General features: G+C 42.3%; 1 protein-coding gene across 1 annotated transcript in view; it reads left to right on the top strand.

The window, feature by feature from the left end:
* The window catches only part of CAND1 (cullin associated and neddylation dissociated 1), a 2,253,229-nt gene that overhangs the window by 69,553 nt on the left and 2,159,822 nt on the right, over positions 1–23,854 (top strand). The window contains exons 3-4 of the mRNA XM_044088050.1: positions 9,817–9,971; positions 20,397–20,520. Coding sequence (XP_043943985.1) covers positions 9,817–9,971; positions 20,397–20,520 — 279 coding nt within the window. The remainder of the gene's footprint in view (positions 1–9,816; positions 9,972–20,396; positions 20,521–23,854) is intronic.

The following is a 23,854-nucleotide window of genomic DNA, read 5'->3' as shown; positions in this document are numbered from 1 at the left end:
GAATCCCTTAGTTAGGAGCTTACTGGCCTGGAACTGCCTTCTATGAGAACATTTAGTCTTGAACTAGCTTGACAAACGCTTGGTACATAAGAATGAAACTAGGGTTTAATACCAACAGTTAAGTTCACGTAAGTAGCAAAATACAGTACAACTATGTACTAGAATTACTAATATAGGCTTTAAGAATTTGGTTAAAGCAGATACATACTATTAAAATTTTAAAATGGATCAGGAAGTAAAACAGTTGTAACTTATTTTTCCTTCTGTATGTAATGCAGCTGTTTTAGTGCTGTAATCTTAACTTTGGAATTCCTTTGCTAGCATTTCCTTACCAGTACCTTGGGTGAGGCAATCGTCTTGGCCCAGAAAAAAGTTTAAATCTTTCCCACTCTTGAAAAGTTTTGAATGTTTTGCTTGCCTTTAGTTTCTCTTAGCCTCATGTAGCTTAAGAAGTGCTGATTTACTATATTGTGATTTCTTATAGATAATGCTCCTCTTCTATCAAAATGTACTGCTTTTGAGATGTTTTAACTGAAGTGGAAGGACTTTAAATCTTGGGAATTAGTTTTATGTACTTTAAACTGTGTTTGTATATTTTGACTAGTTGCTTCAGTACTTCTATTGCTTCAGACATTTTTTCTTGAAGGTGTAATATGGCAGTATTAAGTATTTTTCGGGACTAGAAAAGTGTTTTATGTTTGGCGCTGGCGGACTCTCTTGACATCTCTTCTTCATTTTCTTGTTTTCTCCAAATGCACTTTCTGTGAAAAGGACCCTAGAGTTCTGACAGGATTTTTGTGTGCTGTCTGTGCTTTTACTTTTGAATTTTGAAGGGCTGTGTAAGGCTGTGTAGGGAAGCATGTGCTTTGTGAAGGGCTGTGTAGAGAAGCTTGTGCTGCTTGTGAACACTTGTCTGACTAACCTTCTGACAGACTGTATTCTCAGCAGGGCCTACTGGCAATCAAGCTTCTTAGCTGTAGTATGGATTCTTTCACTGGTCCTACTTCTAATGTACCTTTACCAAAAAAAAAAAAAAAAAAGTTAAAGCAAGAACCTTTGCCTTCAGTGTGGTTTCATTCAGTGACTTGGCCAATGGTATGTGACTGCAGTGGCTGTTGCTAGGTCCTCGGACCACTTTTATTAAATTCCTTGAACCTCTCCATTGTAACCTTCCTGGTTATTATAGACTGGCAGGTTCAGGCATGTCTTCTTTGGCTGTTCCAGAGGCCTGTGTGGCTATGGGTGAACCATCTGTTTTAGGTCCAGGAGTCACAGTTTGAGGGTCCTCTTGGAGCGACTCGAAAGATACCTCTTGCTTGGGATGTTATACTTTCTCCTTCTCTGACTTCCTCCAGGGAGGTCCCTAGAAAAAAAAGAAATGAAAGGTTAGACTTTGATCATAAGAATGGCTTTCTTAGCTTAGTTTAGAAATAATTGCAGGCTTTCTGCCCTGAAGAGCAGAAATTATTCCTTAGGAAAATCTGTTGGAGGTTTCTGGCATAAACAGACATGGTCTTTTCTTTGTCTGACTCTTAAGCCCAAGACTTTGATTCAGAGAGAAGTTTTTCCTCTCCCACTCCATTAGAGGAGATTCTTATGGGATCAAGTAGAAGTTTACTCTAAACTTGATACATTATAATATGCTGCAAGTGGATTTACCTCCTGCTGCATCCTCCTCTTGTTATGCCAACCTCAGAGTATATGTTAAATGCTTCCTGTCCCCAGCCTTCAGTCCTATCCCCCTCCAAAAAAGGGTAGGGGGGCACTTAGTACCAACCCTACTCTTGGAGATAAGTTGGTAAGGTCTTGTACAGATTTCATAAAAGAATGTCCTCCTCCCAGTCTATTCTGTCGGGTGTTGACAGCTATAGTGTTCTGACACACTTCCTTCAGAAGTTAGGTCCTGTGTGAATCCCACAGTTTTTCACCTTTTATCATGAGTTTAAACATGCTTTGAAGGGTGTGTATGATTGTGCAGATACTGTGTGTAGGGCCACTACTGCTGCTGTGTTGAGAAGATATTCCTGGGCATGCACTGAAAGGTTTTTGGATGGGTAACGTCTGAGATTTTAAACTGTAATGCAAATAAAGAGGTTTTGTTTGGCCTACTGCTTAGCTTCTTAAATAGTTTGACAGAGGGAAATTAATTCAGGGAGTTCATGTCCTCTGCTTTTTTCTCTCTTTTTTTTTTTTTTTTTTTTTTTTAAATCACTCCATATCATCTTCCGTTAGGGTCCCAGTTTTTTGTAGTTCTCCTTTCAGAAAATGGGACCAACTGGCCTTAAGAATGACTATGCCAGAATTCCTCCTGTCTGTTCTGTAGACTGTCAGTCTTTCCCTTTGCAACAGCATGCACACCTCCTTTCAGGGAAATTCCTCTGAACCAAACAGCAATTTCCTCGTGTTTTTTCAACACATGCTTACCCTAGCAGTCCTACTACCAGTGTCTTTAGACAAAAGGGAGGAAGGCTTTTATTCCAGAATGTTTCTGGTTTCTGCCCAGATGCCACACAAATACCACTAAAAGTCCCAGGAGCTGAAAAACTGCGACCCCCTCACCAGGAAAAGCCGAAAGAACAACAGCCTTGATAAACTGAACAGTTCCTTTCAAGTCCGGAATAAGTAACCTTGATAAACTGTCATTAAGTGTCCTGTAAGCTGGACTTCATTAGAATAACGATTCATGAAAAGCTGCTGTTTTGTAACAAATAAATAAAACCCTTACACACACATGAGGTTCCAGTATACCATTGATCAGAATCAAATTGGTCAATCACTTGTGTTTAAAAAAAATTAAAAATTTGCTATCTAACCACAAGTTTAATGTCCTAAGCGCATAAGCATAACAATATGCACTTCATAATGAAAATGGGCAATTCTGCGATGAAGTCTCTATATATTTCTGTTACAGTTGAAAATTTTGGAATGACATCCCATTTAATGTTAAACAATCTGAGTTTGGAAACCTCTAAGCAAAATTTTGAGACATGGGCTGGTAGAAAGGCCTACATACCATATTTGGAGAAGTCTGCATTTCTTGACTGCCCATCTGCCTTAGATGCTGTATGAACTTGTTTATTAATTGGTACATTTGTACACAGCTGCCAGTCTGTGGTTAGTGATGCAACGCCCCAACACTGATCCAGTAATCAAGGAGCCTCAATCCTCGCCACTGTTAAGTGTGGGGGAACGTGTACATTGGGAGGATGGGGGAACGTATACATTGGGAGGATGACCAGTACACAGGCAGTAAAGTGCAATTTCCCTTAACAGCACACACAGATCACAGTCAGTCTGGGGCTGGTTTCTCCTGATCCCCAATAAGACTCCCCACTGGCACAGCTGTAGAGTTGGTTTAGAACCCTGGCTAAGGGCTCAAGTCCTCCAACACTCTGTCCAACCAGTGCTTCGTGTCCCTGCCCAAGTCTCTCTCTCGCACTCTCTCTCGCACTCTCTCTCGCACAAGTTTACTAGCTATGCCCCCTTCTGCCCCGACTATAAGATAGTTATCACTGCCACCAGAACCCCTTATCAGCTACTTTAAGGCCCTTAACAATGGGGGATGCCCAGTCCAACTGTGTATGCTACTATTAATCCAAATGGTAGTTTGACCAAGAGCAAGGCTATTAGGAGTGGTCTGCACAGTGTCACCAAATAGATATGCAGGTACCCGAAGAGCATAACTATCTCTAGATAGAACAGCCTCAGTTGAAAGGTTTAAATATGTTTTTAATAAAAGTCTTTCGGCTTTTCACGGTTAGGGGTCGCTACAGCAGATCACTGGTCCGCTTATGATTGGCAGTGGATTTTTACCGTGTTGAGTTGCTAGCCCGGCTCCCAACCTTCAGTGAAGGCGCACACACACACACACACCTACATGCATGTCTTTTTAAAGTTCAGTCGATCACAGGGAGGATATGCAGACTCCACACAGAAGGCACTCCTGCTGAGAATTGAACCAGAGAACCTCTTGCTGTGAGGCGTCAACTCTAACCGTTTCACCACTGCGGCCGACATTTAAATATATTTAATAATAAAATAACAAGAAAATACTCAGTAAATCATCATCACAGTAACTTCAGAGTTCAAAATCACAGGAAATATTTAAAACCTTGCTTGACTGTCTCAAATCATCATCATCCTCTTTCGGCTGTTCCTGTTAGGGGTCGCCACAGCAGATCATCTGTTTCCATTTCTTCCTGTTCTCTACATCTTGCTCTGCCACACCAACCACCTGCATGTCCTCTCCCACCACATCCATAAACCTTATCTTAGGCCTTCCTCTTTTCCTGTTACCTGGTAGCTTCATCCTTAGCATCTTTTTCCCAATATACTTAGCATCCCTCCTCAGCACGTCCAAACCAAAGTAATCTTGCCCCTCTGGCTTTGTCTCCAAACCTTCCAACCTGGGCTGACCCTCTAATACACTTATTCCTAATCCTGTCCACCCTCGTCGCACCCAGTGCAAATCTTAACATCTTTAACTCTGCCACATCCAGCTCAAACTCCTGCCTTTTTGTCAATGCCACTGTCTCCAACCCATATAACATAGCTGGTCTCACTACCCTCTTGTAGACCTTCCCTTTAACTCTTACTGGTACTAGTCTGTCACAATTCACTCCTGACACGCTTCTCCACCCACTCCATCCTGCCTGTACTCTCTTCTTCACCTCTCTTCCACACTCACCATTACTCTGAACTATTGATCCTAAGTATTTAAACTCATCCACCTTCACCACCTCTACTCCATGCATCCTCACCATTCCTGTATCCTCCCTCTCTCACACACACATATATTCTGCCGTAGTCCTGATAACCTTCATTCCTCTTCTCTCTAGAGCATATCTCCATCTGTCCAGGGTCTCCTCCACCTGTTCCCTACTCTCACTACAGATCACAATGTTATCTGCAAACATCATAGTCCACGGGGAATCCTGTCTGATCTCGTCTGTCAACCTGTCCATCACCATTGCAAATAAGAAAGGGCTCAGAGCTGATCCTTGATGTAATCCCACCTCCACCTTAAACGCATCCGTCACTGCCACCGCAGACCTCACCGCTGTCACACTACCCTCGTACATATCCTGTACCACTCTTGCATACTACTGACACTCCCGACTTCCTCATACAATACCACAACTCCTCTCTAGGCACACTGTCATATGCTTTCTTGAAGTCTACAAAAACACAATGAAACTCCTTCTGACCTTCTCTGTACTTCTCCATCAACACTCTCAGAGCAAACATCACATCTGACAGTCTCAAATACAGAAAATATCTAAACTAATCTTTACTATATTCCTCAGAGTCTAAAATAATTACTATACTTTAGAAACTTACCACATCTGTCTTGCCTTGCTGTAACAGTGAGTGAATGTTTCCAGCTGATGCTGCCAGGTCAAAGACAAAGTACAAAATGCCCAGTTACTCTGAGTTCTTAAATTAATATTGAATATTACTGCTGGGATGCTTGCAGCATGACATCACTTTTTGTCACCTGACTTTCAGTTCCCAGGCCCAGCAACCATTGCTAGAAACTGCTAGCATTTAGTATCTTCATACATAGCCTACAGATGTTTGCAACTGCTGGAAGACCTAAAACAATAAAACACTTAATACAATGCAGAAGGCTCCCTAGTTTTAGAAATCCTGTCTCCTTGCTGCATTGAAACTAACTTTTAAGGCGCAGTTGTAAAACAATTTAATTTCAACCATTTTTCTGAAGTTTTGCAAGTTAACCTATGTTCCAGTTTCCACTGTTTATATACATTTACACAATTACAATAGTGTATACACATCTGCCCTTTTCCAGTAGGGTACACTGTGTGGATATATCTTTAAGCTCAATGCTTTACATACACTTCTGTACCACCAGTCTGATATACACATAACGTCTAATACATTGGTAACAGAAGCATATGAGTCATGTTGATATTCGCAAATAACATAATTATTTACAAAATTCCAGCGAACTGGGCTGGCAATATTTTCTTTTGTAGCAAGTAGTGCCCTGTATAGACCTAGAAACCAAATCTTCCCTATAAGCCCTCTTCTGAACCAGTAACTCTCGAGTGTATTGCAACTGCTTTATGCGTTGAGGAGCACTGCCCCTTTAATTTACTGTTGTATAACCTTTGCTAGTCTGTAGTCCCAAAGGCACACTTGGTGCACTATTAACCCCTTGAGCACCACACCCAATAAAGGACTTGACGTCTTGGATAGGCACTTTCCCAATTTCTCCACAGCCAGTTTGGTTGTTATGGGTGTATTGATGCAATGTAGCAATTGTTTGTTTAGAAAAACAATGTGTAAAAACCAAAAATGAACTAGCGTCTTGGCATATACCTTCAAGGTTCAAAAGTTTTAAACGCAGTAAAGCACTTAAATAGTTCATCAATTAGAACATTACTAAATAGAACAGTAGAATTTACCAGAGTGCATATGAATTTAAAAACATAAAGCAAAAATAATTCGGGTGAAACTGAGTTCATAAAATAATTATAACAATAAGACAAAATGAACCAGGAATCCAGGAATCCAGGACGCCAAAAAGGAACACCAGTATTAGCCAAAAGTATATAAAACCATTTATTGTGAACAAGAGGTTTTAGCGCCTTCATCTCCTAATAGAGACTTCTTCAGAAACAATGAATAACTTTTAATTACCCTTTTAAATAGTCCTTGATACGTGATGTCACACATTTAATTAAAAACTATTTAAACAAACATACACTTGTTAATAAAAACTAGAATCATAAAATTTGTATCAACCCAAATAATGTTGTTAGCTCCAAAAATATAATATACAAATAATTTACAATTAATTATATAAGATGAATATTTGATGAAGAATGGTACAAAGGATATAAATAAAAACATTAGATAAATTTAAAAACTCATAAAAGAATTCATTTATATACCATAAAATTGGTTCTATTAATGTTTTATAGACTTGGTTGTAAATATGTATATTGGTATTGAGTATATATATATATATGTATGGTGTGTTGTAATTCTTAAATAGCAATTAAATATTACCTTTTTAAACTTTTATCAATATAATAAATGTCCCAAATCCAGACTTTGCATGTTTCAAATATTGTTTGCCCTTTCAATTAATAGAGGTGTCAATGACACTGTTTCATTTAATCCTGGGGGAAACATAGAAGCCAATCTATATTGCCATTGGCTCTCCTTCTTTTTTAACAAATTTTTCCAGTCACCACCTCTGTTGTTAATTTTGACAGTGTCCAAGATACCAAATGTGAATTGCCTGAATTCTGAGCAGGATATACTGTGTTTGTATAAAGAATTAGTGTTCTTTTTATTCCTGATACAGTTTGGCTGGTCACTTTTTGTCTTTCGTTAATTATAACAATAAGCCAGTTAAATACAAAAATACACGTATCCTAACTTCTGTGAAAGAAGGTTCCAAGATGCTTCCAAAGCTGTTATATTAAATAGTTCATAAGTAAATCATTATTAAGGCCCTTTGCTTGTAAAGTATCATGCATGAAAATAAAATAAGCCGCCTTCTGTGATATATCCGAAGGATCTAAATATAAATCAGAAAATGTCAACACACATTATAATGAACCTCAATAAATCGGAATCACTATTATGATATTTAAAAAAAAGTGACGCTACAGGGCTGGTAGGAAAATTATTTTTGACATCTTGGATGTGTTCACATATCCTCATGTAAGTTGACTTATTGTCTTACTCATGTAAAACTTGTTACCGGGGCAAAGTAACCCATAAATCGCTATCTTGTGATAACGATTGCAGTTACAATTTGATAATGATGATGCTCAAAGACTGACTAACCCCTCACCTAAACCCACTGTTCAAACTCCGCTTCTCCACAGGCTTATACGTACCCATAGAGTGGCGCACAGCAATGGTTATTCCGCTCCACAAAGGTGGAGCCAGAACAGACCCCGGGAACGGTCTCCCTATACGTCTGACTAGTTTGGTCTGCAAGGCTATGGAGCCCATCATCATGGAACTCGTTAAGAGACATTGGTAACCTCCAAACACTGGACCCTACCCAGTTTGGCTTTAAGGGCAGATCATGCCTCCTAAACCTGGTGGACGTCTTTGAGACAGTTACCAAGGCTATAGACGAGGGAAAGGTTGGGTACACACAGCCTACCTAGACCTTGCTAAGGTCTTCGACACCATTCAGGTATTATAGACAAGCTCACCAGCCTGAACATAACCCCCTATGTCACAAGATGGGTTGCCAACTGGCTCACGGACAGAACCCACATGGTGAGAGTTGCGGGAGCTAGGTCGGACTCTAAACTGGTTACAAGTGGCATTCCCCAGGGCTCAGTCCTAGGACCCCTCCTGTTTGGCATATACTTCTCAGAGGTACAGGCAAGCACAGGAGGACTGTGGCTGACCAAGTTTGCAGACTACTGCAAACTAGGAGCTATAATCGACTCTCCGGCTGACCCAGACAACCTCCAAAAGGGTCTCACTGAGACTGATACCTGGTGTCAAAATCATGGCCTCAAACTAAATGCCAAAAAGTGCACAGTCATTCCCTTTGGGGAAAAAAGTACCCACAAACTACCACATAGGTGGCAGTCCCCTAAATACAGAAGATGTAATAAGGGATCTGGAGACCCAAGTAGATAATCTCACCTTTGATAATCACATTGCCAAAGTGGTTAGAAAATCCTTCTACGTAGCCCACGTAATCACAACAGGGTTTGTATCAAGATCAAAAGAGGTCATTGTGCCCTTCTCATCACTCATCAGACCCATCATAGAGTACAACACCCCATTTGGGATGTACCTTACAAGGCACCTGCAACAGCTGGAAAGACCACAGAAAGTACCTCACCAAGAGGATCACTGGCATCAAACAGATGCCCTATGCAGCTCGACTGAAGAAACTCCAGCTGTACTCTGTTGCATACCGCCTATTCAGAGGTGATCTCTGCCTGACATACAATGCCATGTCCAACACAGAATTGATGGACATGCTCCACCTAAAGAAAACCTTATCCCTTCAAGCCGCACGCTCTAGGGATCTGAACCTCCCCACAACAATAAATAGGACGTGCTGGAGGGATAGATTCCTGTCCCAGAGACTTCCTATGCTTTGAAACAAGATTCCAATGTACATTAGGCAGAGCTCCTCGCTAACGCTCTTCAAAAGAAACCTTGACGAGTGGATGGGAAACCAAGTTTACCCCGGGGATCACTTCAGTGGCTGTGCTCGATAGAGGCACAGGGAACTAATCTAAGGGGGCGGCAAAAGCCAGCACATTCTGGCTAGGCTTATAAATGCTATCGGGTAGATAGCCTAGTACCTACCTATGAACAAATACACCTATTCTGTTATTGGGGACGGCGCAGTGATGATGTGATTAGCATAGTCATCTCACAGCAAGAGGTTCTGCGGTTCAATTCAAAGCTGGGGTGCCTTCTCTGTGAATTCTGTATGATCTCCCTGCGTTCATGCGGGTTTTCCCCGGGTGCTCTGGTTTCCTCCTACATTCCAATGACATACAGTAGGTGGATTGGACACTGTAAATTGACCTAGTGTGAGTGTGTGCATGCAAATGTGTGGTGCACCCTCTGAGGAGGGTTGGGCCTTGGACTAGCAACCCAGTCCCATAAAACCCATACCTGCTACAGAAGCAAGTGCTGAAGGGTGCTTATTGCCCGATGTGCTGAATGCACGGGAGCAATCCAGGTTCTGTTTGTTATCTTTGTTATTGAAGTTTGTCTGAATTTCATCTGACTGTCAGTTTGCTGGAATTTTTTTGCATTTATTAATTTATATGTATTTTTTTGCAGTCTAGGTCCACTGGTCAGCAAAGTCAAAGAATATCAAGTTGAGACTATTGTAGACACTCTCTGTACAAACATGTTATCTGATAAAGAACAGCTTCGAGACATCTCGAGCATTGGTTTGAAGACTGTTATTGGAGAGCTTCCTCCAGCTTCCAGTGGTAAAAAAAATAACCTTTTTAAAATATATTTGTTGCATTTTGCAAAGTTGTTTGTATCTTATTATTTGAGCCTGTGCTCATAGCAAAGAAATATGTGGTAAGTGACTTAGCTATGCCATATTTTTAATACATTGGTGGAAGATTGTTTTGTACAAGATTTTCTATATATAAAGGTGCAGCCTTATTTTGGTACTAGCCTATTTTTTGTTGTGGATTTAAATATGTTCTATAGGCTGATATGGCTGTCTTAAAATGTGGTAGTAGTATGTGAAGATGTGAATAATGAGCTGCAGTTGTAAAGATTTGTTTATTATTGGATCTGAAGTAGTTTACTTCATTCCGTCTTCAACCTGTGGGAATACGGATCCGTATCGGATCCGAGCCGGCAACTATTGCTAGCATCAGCTCTGAGCTCCAGACTCCTACACTTACCCATAATACACCTCCACTGCCTTCCATCTCCAGATCTTGTTTGCCGTGATTTGCTTGTACATCGTGTCTTCTGAGCTCCAGCTAGCAGTGGGTCGTTTAACTTTGTGAGTAAAAAAAAATCCTTTTTTTCATCAGATTAGGTTAGAGTAGGTACCCCTTCTCTGCTCCCATCGCTTTGGCTTTGAGTGTTAGTGTTAGCTAGTTAGAGTAGTTTGTTCTGTGGTGCCCCCCTTCAGTGTTCTATAGACGTGTGTGATTGATTTTTTTTTTTTCTCTCTCAAGGCTTTTTTCTATTTAGAATAACCACATTGTGTTGTGCTTGGGATTCTCTTGTCAGACCCAGGGAGACTGGCCTCCGTATTAGTTTCCCAGGAGGTTCACTCTCCTTTGGCGTTCGATGTGGTAGAAAGGGTCCTCTCTGTCAGATCGAGACCCCCTGACTGCCCCCTCTGCTTTGTCTACAGTCCCCATTGTCTTACCAGAGGGACAGCCCATGCTCGAAGAGCCCCAGACGGTTCCCCCAGAGGAAAAAATGGCTTGCTAGTGCCGCTTGAAGAGTCCCACCGAAGATGTCTCACAAGCATACATGTAAGAGGAGGCACTTGAACTCCCCCGAGTCCCTCACCGAGGACACTGATTTAGATAATAGAGTGGGCTCCCCAAGATCACCTCCCAGGGTTGTCTCCTTTGGAGACATCATGGAAATCCTGTGCCAGTGGAGAGGTTGGTCTGCCTCCAAACCCTCTTCTGATGAGTCTGTGTTCTTAGAGGCTTGCGGCATGGGGCCCATCTACTTCCTGGTTGTCCTCTCCCACGGATCCTTTGGTGGATTTGGTCACCTCGCAGGCATGGAAGGAACCGGACACCATGGAGCCCTATCCCCAAGCGACCCGATAAATTTTTAAGGCCCCCCCCTCATTGATAGGCCATCCTGGAGTAAGGGATCCCCTGTGGACGCCATGGTGGTAGCAGCAGCCACTAAGAAGGAAGTTGCCCAGGAGAGTTTCTCTGTCTACCCTACTGACCGGAGTCACAGATATTGGACCGCTTAGGGAAGTGGGTGTATGCTTCAGCTACCTTTTTTCGATCCGGGCGCTGAATTACTTGGCCCATGTCACTAGACTCCAGCACGACCTAGTAAAGGAGCTGGAGGAGTCGCCCCCCCCAAGTTCATGTCGCAGGAGGACAAGGCTTCGTTCTCCCCGAGGATGGCCACTTTAAAAGCAGTATCAAATACGTCTTTGTGACGACTCTCCCATGCTACAGAAGGAGCGGCTAGGTCGGCTGGGTCCGGCGTGTCCATGAGGCGTAACGCCTGCCTCGGGTTATGTCAGTTTTCCGAACCCTTCAAGGCATCATTTCCCAATGCCCCTTATGACGGCTCTACACTCTTCTGTAAGACCGTCAAGGAGACATTAGTCCAGAGTGAAAAGGACGGGAAGATACTGTCTGCCGTTGGGATCCGCTTCTCTAATCCTCAAAGGTCCTTTTTCTCGGAAGCAGAGAGGGCAAAAGAAGATGTGATTCCGGAAGTCTCAGTATTCAAAGGACACTCAGGGTTCTACTTCCACCAGAGACGGAGGAGGACATAATGGACGCCGGCCCACAGGCAGAGGGGGTCCAAGGAACTTCGGGTCTCTAACCTTTCTCAGACAGACCCGCACAGCAGCCTTGAGGGGTTGCCTGGCTGCTGTACTCTGGAAGCAGTTTGGGGATGATTGTCCTTGCACCCAGTGGCATGGGAGTCCATAACGGCAGACCGCTGGGTGCTTCAATTCATATCCAGAGGGATACTCTATCCCCTTCGTGGGTTCCCCCCTATTTCCCAGACATCTCCCAAAAGTACCACCCACGCAAAGGGAGGCAGCAGCACAGGAAATTTCCAAGCTGCTAGTAAAACGAGTCATGGAAACCATCTCCCCCCAGATCAGTCCAGATCGGGCTTCTACTCAGGTTCTTTTTGGTGCCAAAGAAAATGGGGGACTTGAGGCCCATTCTGGACCTCTGTACCCTGAACCTGTAAGTTGCCAAAGAGAAGTTCCGGATGGTCATGCTACAGTCCATCATGCTGTACCTGTAAGAGAGCGACTGGATGTGCTGTTTAGATCTCCAGGATGCTTACCATCACATAAAAATGCGCAGAAGCTCCAGGAGGTTCCTCTGCTTCCGGCTAGGAGTCTATTACCAGTTTCGAGCCGTACCCTTTGGTCTCACCACAGCCCCCATGGTGTTTACCAAAGTGATGGCGGTTGTAGTGGCTCACTTGAGGCTTCGGGGGATTCAGGTCTATCCGTACCTGGACAATTGGCTCCTCACTGCTCCTGCCAGGCATCTACTTTACCAAACCAGGGATTACTTCCTGACACTTGCCCTGAGTTTGGGCATCACAATCAACACATACAAATCTCTCCTAGATCATGTACATGTGATGGACTACATTGGTGCCAGCATAGATACTCTTCAGTGCAAAATATTCCTGACCTCGTAGAGAGTTCAAAACCTGAGTATGCATGTCTCCCTAATCTACCGTTCTCATCTTCCAACGGCAGAATCGGTGTTGGCCCTAGGCTTGATGGCGGCGACCATAACTCTATTACACATGCGGATTCTTCAGTGGATTTTAGTGGTTAAATGGTCCCTGTTGAAACTGCCATTGACTTATCTTATCCATCTAAGTCTAGTGCATCAGTTGTCCCTCATATGGTGGATGAGCTCTCCAGACATTTTGGAGGGGCGACCCTTTGTCTCGGCCCCGGCCCAAACCACAGTGACCACGGATTTTTCTCAACTTGGGTGGGGGGGCATTGTTCGTGCAGACCAGTCCAAAGCCTGTGGTCCCCCATAGAGACCATTTTGCATATCAGTGCCCTAGAGATGAAGCTGGTCCTTCATGCCTTTCTTCCTCTGGGGATGATTGCCATTCAGACAACGTGTCGATAGTCTGGTATATCAACAAACTGGGAGGGACCAGAACTTGCCCCCTTTGTCACGAGGCCATGAGAGTGTGGGAATGGGCGATCTCTGGTCACTTTCTCATCACAATGCACATTCTGGGATGGTCCAACATTCTAGCCGACAGGCTGGCTGACCATTCTGATGCCTTACGAGTGGTCTCTGAATCTGTCAGATCAGATCGGAACAGATCTCCAGCGAGAGGAGTCAACCTTGCTGCAATCTCTGCGCATCTCCTTCCAACGTGAAGTGCCGCAAGTTTTTTGCTCTGAACCCGCTGCCGGGGGAGTGCCCTACAAATGCTCTAGTTCATGCTTGACCTCCTGGTCTTCTGTATGCTTATCCGCCAGTACCTCTCATTCCGAGGTTTCTGCAGAAAGCTTGTTGACTGGGGAGCAAGGTGATCCTAATTGTCCTATTCTGGCCTCGCCAGGTATGGTTTCTCTTCCTTTGGTCTCACCTTCTGGCTCCACCTTGGATCCTAGGTCCCATTCAGGATTTAATTTCACACCCTTCGTGGGGCGCCTCATCAGAGTCTGGACAGCCTGAAGCTCACTGCTTTGCTGCTCCAGTTCTGTAATTGCTAGGACTCCCGGACTATCCTCCTCAGTTAGGTCTATTTTTGTAGATGCCCATAAGTCTTCGACCAGGAAGGTTTGTTGCAGCAAGTGGAAACTTTTTTATTCTTTCTGGGCCTCTCAAAGGAGTTTTACAGCCCCTATTTTTGCTATTCTTGATTTTCTAGCTGATATTTTCCAGCACGGAGCTAGTTCTTTACTGTCAACGTTCAGTTGGCTACCATTTCTCATTTTCATGTGGGTGAAAATTCTGCCTCTCTAGCATCTTCCAGACCATGTAAAGCCTTTATCAAAGGCACCTTTTTGTTACGTCCCCCTCCCCCCGGTCAAAGATCCGGTTCCCCCGTGGGACCTTACTATGGTTCTTCAAGCTTTGGTCGCTCCACCTTTCGAGCCTGCCGCAACTGCTGATCTAAAATTATTATCGTGGAAAACAGTTTTTCAGGTGGCTATTATCTTTGGTAGAAGGGTTTCAGAGTTGCAGGCTTTGTCCATCAAACTTCCGTACATGATTTTTCATAAAGGCAGAGTTTCCCTTGGAACCAATCCATCCTGTCTTCCTAAGGTGGCATCACCAGTCAATATCAATCAGACTATTAATTTGCCTGTATTCTTTTCCAATTTTATGAACAAGATAGAATACAAGCTCCACATGTTGGATGTTCATAGACTGTTACGATTCTATTTGCACAGGTTCCCCAAACAATTTATTAAATTTACAAAAATGTTTTGTCCTATCTCCAAGGTCACTATAGCTAGATGGATTTCTTCATTCATCTTGCAGGTCTATAAGGACAGAGGCATGTCTCCTCCAGGTCAGGTGAAAGCTCATTCCACTAGGTTCATGACTACGTCTGTGGCTTTTTGGTCTAGAGTGTCTTTGGATGACATTTGTTCTGCAGCTGCTTGGTCCTCATCTCATACATTTATTTCTCATTACAAATTGGATTCGACTTCCAGAAGGAGAGCATCCCAGAAGGGGATATTTTTATATGAATTTCCCTCTTCCCACTTTTTCAGAAAGTCCCACTAAAAATCCAGTAGGACAAACCAAAAATCTTGTTGGTGACTCCCTTTTGGCCAAGACAGCACTGGTTCCCCCTCCTTCTGCATTTAGCCAGCGGCAGTCACCACAAATTACCTCTGAGTGGACCTTCTCAGACAGGACAAGGGATCCCCTAATCTACCCACACCTACAGTCTTTGAACCTTACCCTTTGGGTGATAGAATTTTGATCCCTTACAGACACCTTTATTATGAGGATGTATTCTGTCCTGCAGGAGGCCAGGAAACTTAACACTAGGAGATCTTATTTGTCTAAGCGGAAGAGATTCTCCAAATGGGTGTCTACGGAGACAGTTGAACTCTTTTTCAGGGTGATATTCACTTGGTACTTTCATAACCTGTGTGAACTCTTGCAGACAGGGTTTGTGTACTCCTCTGTTACAGCCCACCTTGCTACTACTTCAGTTTGTCTGCCTGTGAACCCACCCCTTCTTTGGAATCTGACTTGCCTGCAAAGTTGCTCGTAAAAGGAGTGCTGCATCTCAGACTCGCCATCCATGGGACCTGAACTGTTTTAGAGAAACTCATGGTGGCCCCCATTGAACCAGCCGCAGTGGCTTCTTTAAAACACTGCACTTTGAAAAATGCTGCTCCTGGTAGCAGTGACATCAGCCAGAAGAGTGTCAGAGCTACAGCTATTTCCCCCTTTCCTCACCTTCCACAAGGACAGAGTAACTCTTAGGACTTTCTTTCCTCCCTCGCAGAATGACAGTGACAGTCTTGTATTCCCTTGATATGCACAGACAGCTTAGGTTTTACCTTGACAAGACCAAGTCTATCAGGAAATCAGTTTCCTTTCACCCCACTGCTCTGGGGAAAGCGGTGACTAAGCAGACCATTTCTGCCTGTATTCCCAGGGCATTTTCCTTCTGCTATGCATGCCATGGAAAATCCTTAGGATTGAAGGTTAAAGCCCACTCCTCTAGGGCTATGGCTTCTTCTGGGGCTTTCTTTAAAGGACTTCACACCACCTCCATTTTGGAGGCAGCTACTTGGACCTCTGTTCACACCTTTGCCAAACATTATTGATTGGACCACATTTCTAAATTCAGGGCTTGATTAGCCAGGGCAGTCCTTCATGGATTCCTAGAAAATAGTTTGAAGCCTCCATCCTCTTCTTCCCTTTGAACTTTGGCACTCACCCAAGGGTTTGGAAAACTGCAGCATGAGAATAGAAGGGCATAGAATAGTTGTGTAAAAATCTTACCATAACCATAGATGTCCTTCTCTTCCATGTTGCAGTATTCCTTCCTTCCCTCCCTCCTTCCCCTTTTTCCATTAAACTGTCCCTTTTTGGTTGGCACTGGACTCTTACAGTTATCCTGGGACTGGGGTCTGACTGGGTGCTCCGTTTTGAGGTTTGGCATGTGCAGACATTACTTTTATGGCCCACGCTCCCGTAGCCAACTTCAGATGTCCCACGCACATGACTTGTTTTTTTGTAAGAACCTGTTTTGATCTGTTCAGGTACAGCTGAGCCTATACATTTGTATAGGTGTTTTTATACACTGCATTTGTGTATACACTGCATTTGTGTACACCTTTGTATAGGAGTCATTGTTGACAGTAGTACCGGGTTTTTAAACTATTAGTCATCACTTAGGAGGCTGTAGTCTGCTTTGGAGAAATTTTTCATCCTTTTTGCTCTTGGGGGGGGGTCAGGTATGATTGATACTTCAAACGAGACTGATTTATGATCGGAACTTTGGCAGGGCAGCACACAAGGGGTAGTGCAGAGACCCCCTATGTTGGCGAGTACTAAGTTTAGGACATTCAAACCCCTTGTTGGGGTGCAGACTTTCTGTTCCAGTGCATTTGTATTAAAGTTCAGGAACCTTAGGGCGAGCGTGTTTGTGCTCATATATGACACCCAGTCAGTGGAAGAATAGGTGAAATCACGCATAAACAAGGCATTTGGCTGTGCAGTGAGTGACTCAAGTAGGACCAGGTAGGCAGAGTAGTTCTCGTGGTTCATGGTGGGGGACCTGTAGCAAACAATGAGATAGAAGGGGGGTTTACCTACAGTTAGTTGGACTTGGAGTAGCTCTAGGGAGTCGTGCTGTTTGACCAGTCTTGAGGTGTATTTGTTTTTATGAAGATGGATACACCTCCACCTTTGGTTCTTTCACTCTCATTTTGAGATCTGAGTGTGTGGAAGGTATTGTAACCTTGCATGGCTGGGGTGCTTTGTGCAGCCTTGAGCCATCTCTCTCTGACTGCACGAACATCTGCATCTTCCAAGGGTAAGGAGTGCTTCCAGTGAGAGCAGTTTCCGATTTTAGACTGCTAGCATTAAGCAACATAACCTTGAGTTTGTCTCTAGTGGATTTTTTTTACATCTGAAATTTTGTAGTTATGACATTGCCTAAAAACGGCACTATGGGGGGAGGCCGTACCTGTGACAGGTGAAGACCATCTCTGTCAAAGCAGCGTGGTCTGTCAACCATAGCTTCCCAGGCTGACAGATACTGGATCCCCCAGATTGACAGCAAAAGCTAAACCAATTGTTGAACTCTTTTTCATTTTTTGTTTATATTGAGGCATCATCCTGGGTGAAGCTAGAATGCTGCTTAAGGCTAGGGACATACCTACTTGGGGGACAAAATCTGAGAGCTCAGTCATGTCTCTCTTCATATAGTCCTGTGAGGTACGTCTCAAGTCATTCCCTCCAACGTGGACTATGACAGAGTCATGATGCTACTTGTTGAGAAACGTGAGTGCGTGCATGATCTGATGGATCCTGGCACCTGACAAGCAGCTGACCGTGGCCTTCTACTTGTCCAGCCTGGTGAGGGTAATGTGTGTGTGTGTCTCACTATGGAGTCACCTGTGACCATGACATTTGGTTTTGAAGTTTTTTGCCTTAGGGGCTTATTGGCTGAGACAGTGTGTATTGTGTAGTGGATTCTTTTGGGTCTGCAGGGTGTGCAGTAGGTTTGCGCTTGGGAGGCTTCTGATCTTTAGGTGGGCTTCTAGTAAGTACTTCTACATATGTGGGCTTGTGTGTTGTGAGCTTGTGTGCAGGAGGTGGTGTGTGTGCAGCCAACCTGTTTTGGTCACTGATTTCTTACGTGTGAGAAATGAGTATAGATGCATCTTTCACATGTTGTATTTGTTTTAGGAATAATTGGTTGTCAGTATACATGAAGCCGTTGCTACATTGCCTCATGATGCCCATGTCAATCCGGCTGGAGAAATGGTGAGAAACTGTCTATCCATTATGGCAGGTATATACTGCAGTAACTAGTGAGGAGTGGGCTTGATGGACCAGGTTTTGCTGTAAAACTAACAAAAAGCAGCTGTTCTGTGGAGGGCTAGGGTAGAAAACTGTGTCAGTGCTTCACAATGCACAGCTGAGTTGCTCGCAGGGCAGCAGTGTGCAACTGTGTTGCGTACAGTGAAGCAAGGGAGGGTTCCTTAGCAGATGTCTCTGGAAAATTCCTTTCCAGACATTTGCTTCTATGCATGGCTATACACAGATGTGCTAAACCCCGTTGCGCAGCTATGTCCATATGCAAGGTTTTAGTAGAAGTGAAGTTAAATAGATTTAAAACAGATTAACCAATGAGAAAGCCCAAGACTGAGCCTTTTTCCAGCAATGGCCAACTCAGATGGCTCCTAGGTTGCATACTTCTGCCACAGTGGTGTAGGGAGGGGGCCTTCTTATTGTAAAATGGCTGGTCAAGTGGTATTAAACAATCTAGATTCAGCAAGTCTGAATCTAGCCTGTGCTGTGAATTTCTAGTACTTCTGTATTTTACAGTACAGAAAATCGGTCACAGCAGCAAAAAAAAAAAATTAAATAATGCAGCAATTCAGTAGAATCCTGCTCTCAAGTGCAGTGTAGGCTTTAAAAATGCTTATTGTTCAGCAGATTTCAATGGATGCCTTGGATTTGGTTCAGATTCCCTCCTGATTTCTGGCTAAAGTCACCAGTCTCTGAGCAGCTCCAGTAAACTATGCAAAAACCCACACTTACATGGCGCTTAAATAGAAGCTAAGTTAAACAATTTTAAACAAAGTAACCAAAGGGAAAGCCCAAGACTGAGTCTTGTTCCAGCAATTCCCAACTTGTACAAGTCCTTGGCTGCACACTTATGCTACAAGGGTGCAGGGGTGGTCCTTCTTAATGTAAAATGTCTGGTTTTAGTGCTCAAATGATACCAGACAGACTAGATTATCTTCCCCAAGGGTCTAGGTCTGGGAGTATAAGTATAGAAAAGAGCATCCACATCTGAGGTATCTCTAGTGAAGTGGGCAGTTATAGGTAGAGGAGGTAGCGCTTGTTGAGCTGAAGTCTTGGACGTTGGGTGGCATCAGATCTGATAAACCCACAGGTTGAACCAGATGGAAACCACACGGATCTATTGTTATGGTACGTGCATACATTTTGTTTTTTATTAATGAGCATTAAAACAACATAGTGCCTCTGCTTAACATCCTTCTGTGTAGAACAATAATACCAGTTGAGTATGTTAAATACAAACATTCCCAAGAGGGAGAGAGTGAAAAAATTAGAAAAAGTTGGTGGGCGGTGTATGGGTCACTGAATATTAAACAGGTTTATAAGCGTCTCCGTATCTCAAACTATGTAGAGAAATTTGTTACAGTCCATATTGATTCATTATTAGTAAACCAGTTCAATTAGCATGTAACCAACAATATAAATATCTACTGAAGTGTTACTTTTTTTTGTCCCTTGGGATTTGTGTGTTCAGTAGATTGTTTGCCTTGTTATATTCTGAAGGCAGTTAAGCCTGAGGTGCTGGTATGTTTTTTAATTTTTATTACCAAGTCATTTTTAACTTCCTTCTCTGCTTCCCTGGTGTTATCGGACTTCCCTTCAAGACTGGCATAAACTGGCCCAGTATCTGTTTCCCATTCTCCAAATGCTACAGACCAGGCCAGATCTGTCTGCCTCAAGGTAGACTTTCCTCAGTGTAACGGTTTAGAGGGGCAGGTACATCTTGCAGGGGATAGCACTTCTCTGGAGCAGACTCTCCATCCATGTAAAACAAACCTCATCCCTGTCCATGTTCAAGCGCAAGTTGAATCTGTGCTGGGAAGCGGAAAACTTGCCCCAAGACTGTCCCTTATATTACTAATGGACAGATTAGGGGTAAAAATGAACCTGTTCAGCAAGCCTTTTAGTGTCCAAGTAATCCATGGTACATATTTTTCATTTTTTTGTGTTAAACAGTTGTAAGATGATACTCTTATTAGCTTTTAAGATTCTCAGTTATTTTTATCTTTCTTGCGAGATGTTTAAGTTTAGACCGTGTATATAGCACTTGCTTTACTATTTTGTTTCACTAATATTGCAAAATTTTATTCTTTCCTGCGAGTAATAATGCAGTGTTGGTTGCATATTTTTGAAGATCTTGTTCTGTATTTTTAGGGTCTGCTTTGGCTGCTAATGTTTGTAAAAAAATTACTGGACGGCTGACAAGTGCAATAGCTAAGCAGGAAGATGTTTCTGTTCAGCTAGAAGCTTTGGACATTATGGCAGATATGCTGAGCAGGTGAGCACAACTTAAAAACTTAACATTCCCAGTACATGTACTTGAAAGTTCAGCATCTTGTTAATACGTTTCACTTTTCTTTGTGTACAAAGTTTGGATTTTGTATATAATTATGAAATGTATGTTTCGTTTAAGAAAAGGTTTTCAGATTTAAGCCAAATTTCATTAAGCACATCAAAGAGCTAGTTTTAGTTTTTGGCTGTGAGAATTATTGTTGAAGTCTTGATTACATCTGATGCCGTCCTTGAGTGCACGGTTGATCAGATAAAGTGAAGTATATGATTTTCTTTCTTGAAAGCTTGTAAGTTGTTTGATATTTAATTATTTAGATCAATAACCTTGATAAAGAAGCTTAAGAGAATTCAAAATGGAACATTGTGAGGTTTTTTTTTTTTTTTTTTTTTTTTACCAAAGGTTTTCTTAGCCTCATTTTTATCATTGAATTGTCCTTTATGATACTGTTTTGGAGGCGAGGCTGAGTCTTCTGCTGCCATTGTAGAAAAACAATCTATAAAAATAACATTCTGTTTGTGCTGTGGGCTAACATGTTATGAGGTTAGCATAACATTTTTTTTTGTTTTGCTTTCCCTGTATAGTTTATTTTGTAGTTTCTGCACCAACTGCAATTTCCTTCCACTGCATCATAGTTTTTCTTTCATAGGCGATTACTAGGCCAACTGCCAGAAGAGACTGGGTATGTTACCCAGGGGAATGTAGATATGTTTAGGTGGCAGATCATTTATAAAATACCTCTGTCCAGCAGGGAAATGGGTATGAGTCCAGGGATACATTTTTTTTATTTTCAATCCACTGGGACAGATTATGTTTAAAAAGGGTGAGTGTCAAAGTGCTTCACAGAGATGGGAAGCCTTTCCATAACAGGTGCAGTCTCTGAAACACATCTGTCCCATAAGTATGCTGTATTACAAATGAGGTTTAGGTGCTTGGATTGAGTGTTTCTAATGATGTTAGTCATGTTCATATGCAGCAAGTCCCTCAGTACAGGATTATACGATGCCTTATAAGCCAGGTATAGACGGACTCTTAGAGTGTAGGAGACGGGGTATTAAGATAAAGCTTTGATGGGGTCTCCATATTCCATGTGGTTTAAGCCTTGTATCCTTTTTGTAAAGAATCCCTGGACATTCTAGTTGTTACTTGTGCTGTATTAACGTACAGTAGAATGTTGATTATCTGTAAGTCAGTTATCTGAAACATCCGTTATCCAAATGCAACTTTCCTAAGTTGCATCTGTACATGTGTCCTTCCTATTGCACGGAATTTTACTTTTGCTGGTTTACGGAATTTAATACTGCATTCATTGCTGCTTCCACTTTGCGGAATTTGGCAGGATTGTGTGTGTAACTGTGCCAGCTTCTCCACTTTATTTTTTTATTTTAACTATTTTTATTGGATAACTACTACATCTTTAAATTCTTACCATGGTGATCTAGTAATTCTGAATGCACTTTTATCTGATTGGAGGCTTTAACTCCTGTTTGTAGTTTATAGGGATGAATTTGACATTGTGTTTTAGATATGATGAAGCTTATAGTGAGAGCTCATCTCTTTCCTTATGTGTAATAAGTTAGTGTTTTACATATCCGCTGTGGGCTGCTTAGAATTATTTTTACTACAGTTGTCTCCTGGTTTGTGTTCCAGCAGTTTACCTTTCCTGGCAATGTTTCTTCATTTCTGTTGTCTGTGTGTTTTTGCTGCCTGTGAAGGACATGGCGGAGGGAACTATTGACATAGAATTAGATTTTGTTCCCAATGAACAATGGAGAAATGTGTTGTTCAATTTTTTAAGGGACTAAGACAATCCTCTACTTATGGATGAGACTCTGATGTTAAACCCTGAGAGTGACAATGGGGTGAGGGAAACTAGACATTTGCGTGAACAAACCAAGACTTTAGAGAGTGATTTATATCTGCTAAAGCACCTTCAGTGTCAGCAGCATCATATGGAGGCATGCTGTACTCTCATTCCCTGTGGCTTGAGTCTTTGTTTTGCCTACCTATGGTGAACAGTATCCTCAGCTGCTCGTGAAATGGCAGAAGGTAAACCTTGATACTATACTTACTATATTATATACTATATATTGTATATAATATATATTATTATAGTATATATTATATACTATACTATACTTGATACTAGGTACTACTTGATACATATGCACCTTTTGATTTTCAACATCTTGCGAGAGAATTAGTGGCTCAACTGGAGCAATTGCAGGAATAGATTTATACCAAATATCCCACTGGTTCAGTCCATGTAATGGTCAGTGAAATCATTGATCATGTGTGCGTCTTTGAGCACAAGCTTATACAGCAGAAAAAGAAGAAACTACGAGATCTTAATGATTCCTCCAATAACTTTGTTTTTACTTGGCTAAGAGAACAGCCTGAGAGAGCTCCTAATACTGGTGTGAAAAACTCAAATTTGGTTCAGACTACAACAACCAATAGGAATAAACATCACTCCCTTATATCACATCCTCCATCGACAACGACATTGATGCCAGCTGGTGTACGTCCTTCTGGTAACATAACGGAAAGTGAGGCCCCTTATCAGCGAGCCAGCATTCTGTGTGCAGTATACCACTAGAAGGAAATTCGACTGACTCTGTTCCTTCAAATTTTGCTAACTCAGAAGCAGTGGTATGGTCAAAGACACCTCAAGTACAATTAGTTGCAGAAACCTTCCACGCAACATGCACAGTTTTTTTCAAACCACCTTCCTTTTCAACAGAATCAGAAGTGTTCCATAGAGGGAATACAGAAACAGCAGAAAAGCAAGCGGAGGCCTTAAGTGTCAGAGGGAACTCTCCAAACACTAGCAACAATGTGGAAACAGGTGACTTAGACTTTATTTGGAATATTTCCTCGGAAATATTGACTGATATGGAGATTAAGGTATTAAGTAAAGGTTTATCATTCATCCCGGCACAGCCTACGGTTATAGCAGACAAGTTGACTAATTTGAGACTATTTTCCAGAAATGTAATGTTGAAATTATTTTATAATGATACGACTGCTAGTTGCAATAGTTTTATGTTTAGAAAACCTACCACCTTTACCCCACCACAACTTCCAGTACGTGATATAGTTCATCATTTTCACATAATTTAAGTTTATTCCCTTCTTAATTCTAACAGGCGGAAAGGCTTTGTGAATTTATCTAAACCTGAACAACATGTACTTTTTGATTTGAAACCTATCATAATCCGTCCTGCGGATAAAAGTGGCCAAATAGTCATTCTGGACCGGAAATATTACTTTGAAAAGATGTTTTTTATATATATATATATATATATATATATATATATAT

The sequence above is a fragment of the Protopterus annectens genome, chromosome 11.part0 (assembly GCF_019279795.1).
Source record: "Protopterus annectens isolate FY-2018-M chromosome 11.part0, PAN1.0, whole genome shotgun sequence".
NCBI lineage: Eukaryota > Metazoa > Chordata > Ceratodontiformes > Protopteridae > Protopterus > Protopterus annectens.
The sequence above is the reverse complement of the archived record's forward strand: the minus strand, read 5'-3'. Positions and strand labels throughout refer to the sequence as shown.